Source organism: Apteryx rowi, unplaced genomic scaffold (genome assembly GCF_003343035.1).
Source record: "Apteryx rowi isolate R43461 unplaced genomic scaffold, aptRow1 scaffold_304, whole genome shotgun sequence".
Taxonomy (NCBI): domain Eukaryota; kingdom Metazoa; phylum Chordata; class Aves; order Apterygiformes; family Apterygidae; genus Apteryx; species Apteryx rowi.
In genome coordinates, this window is record NW_020449464.1 from 75,242 (window position 1) to 76,361 (window position 1,120).

Sequence of the window (1,120 nt, forward strand, 5' to 3'; positions counted from 1 at the left end):
GCCCCCCACTCCCCCAGAAGCAGTCAGCGAAGGCAAATCTCACCTGGAGCTACTAGGAGGAGCTGAGCGCTCAGAAAAGGAATTAACTTTGGGACATCAGACCATAAACCTTGGCAGCGTGTGGGCAAGGGCAGAGGTAAACGCTGCCAATCGTTGTTCTGGAGTGATTCCTCCGGGCAATCTACACAAAAGGATCCTGATGCTGGGGAAAGGAAAGATGGAGATTTGTTGAGACGGGTCATACCTTTAAACAGGTTGTTATGGCTGGAGGAAGTAGTGATGTTTGTCCTTCACATACGCCGTTCTCAGGCTTGAAATGGAAGCATCTTCAAAGCTAAATGCAGGCTGAAAACCACTCTGGAAGATACTGTGTTTGTCAGTTTAACCAGCCGGGACAAAAGATGGTTGGTACCTCAGAGTCAGATGTTAGCAGAAGTGATGAAGTGATAAAGAGAAGGAAAGAGAGAGGCGGGAAAAATATTGGCACAGGTAGGAGTAAGCTGGAGGTAGCAGACACGACACCATTCCCGGGTTAGTACCGTGCTGCGTCCACGTCCTGCACCAAGCCCAGCGCAAGGCAGGCACGGGTTTCAGCTCTCCGCCTCAGCTCTGAAGAGGTTTTGTAGCTCTCCCACGAAGCCGAGCCCTGCTCTCTAGACCCCCAGCCCCACTCCCTCGCCCGATGCGAAGGGGATGCAGAACCAGCTTGTGTCAGGGGGCTTCTTCGGTGACACCAACAACTTGGCCACTTTCCTCAGAAACGTTCCCCAGAGCTTTCCCCAGGCTTGTGAAGGCTGAAGGGCCAAGACCTGCTCCTTCAAATGCCTCCAGAGTCCATCCCCCCCCCCCCAAATGCTACACACTACACACAGTTTCACTTCAAGCCTGGCTTTAAAGGGAGCCAGGTCCCAGAGCAGACATCCCGTCGGAGGGCCAGAGCGTCAGCTTCACCTCCGGTGCTTTTTGAATACGCGCTCGACTATGGGTCGCTACTGCGCCCTCCTCCCTCGCGTCCCCTTGGCAAGGTGATGCACCAAGCCGACACGCCGAGGAGCCGGGTGCCCGCCGCCCTCCGGCCCGAGCCCTCGCGGCTCCCGCGCCCCGGCGGCGCCACTGCCCC

At 56.5% G+C, this 1,120-nt stretch overlaps 1 protein-coding gene across 1 annotated transcript in view; it reads left to right on the forward strand.

Moving 5' to 3' along the window:
• Nucleotides 1-981: 981 nt before the first annotated feature.
• The window catches only part of RAX (retina and anterior neural fold homeobox), a 2,123-nt gene continuing 1,984 nt past the window's right edge, over nucleotides 982-1,120 (forward strand). Inside the window, exon 1 of the mRNA XM_026070093.1 lies at nucleotides 982-1,025. Coding sequence (XP_025925878.1) covers nucleotides 982-1,025 — 44 coding nt within the window. The remainder of the gene's footprint in view (nucleotides 1,026-1,120) is intronic.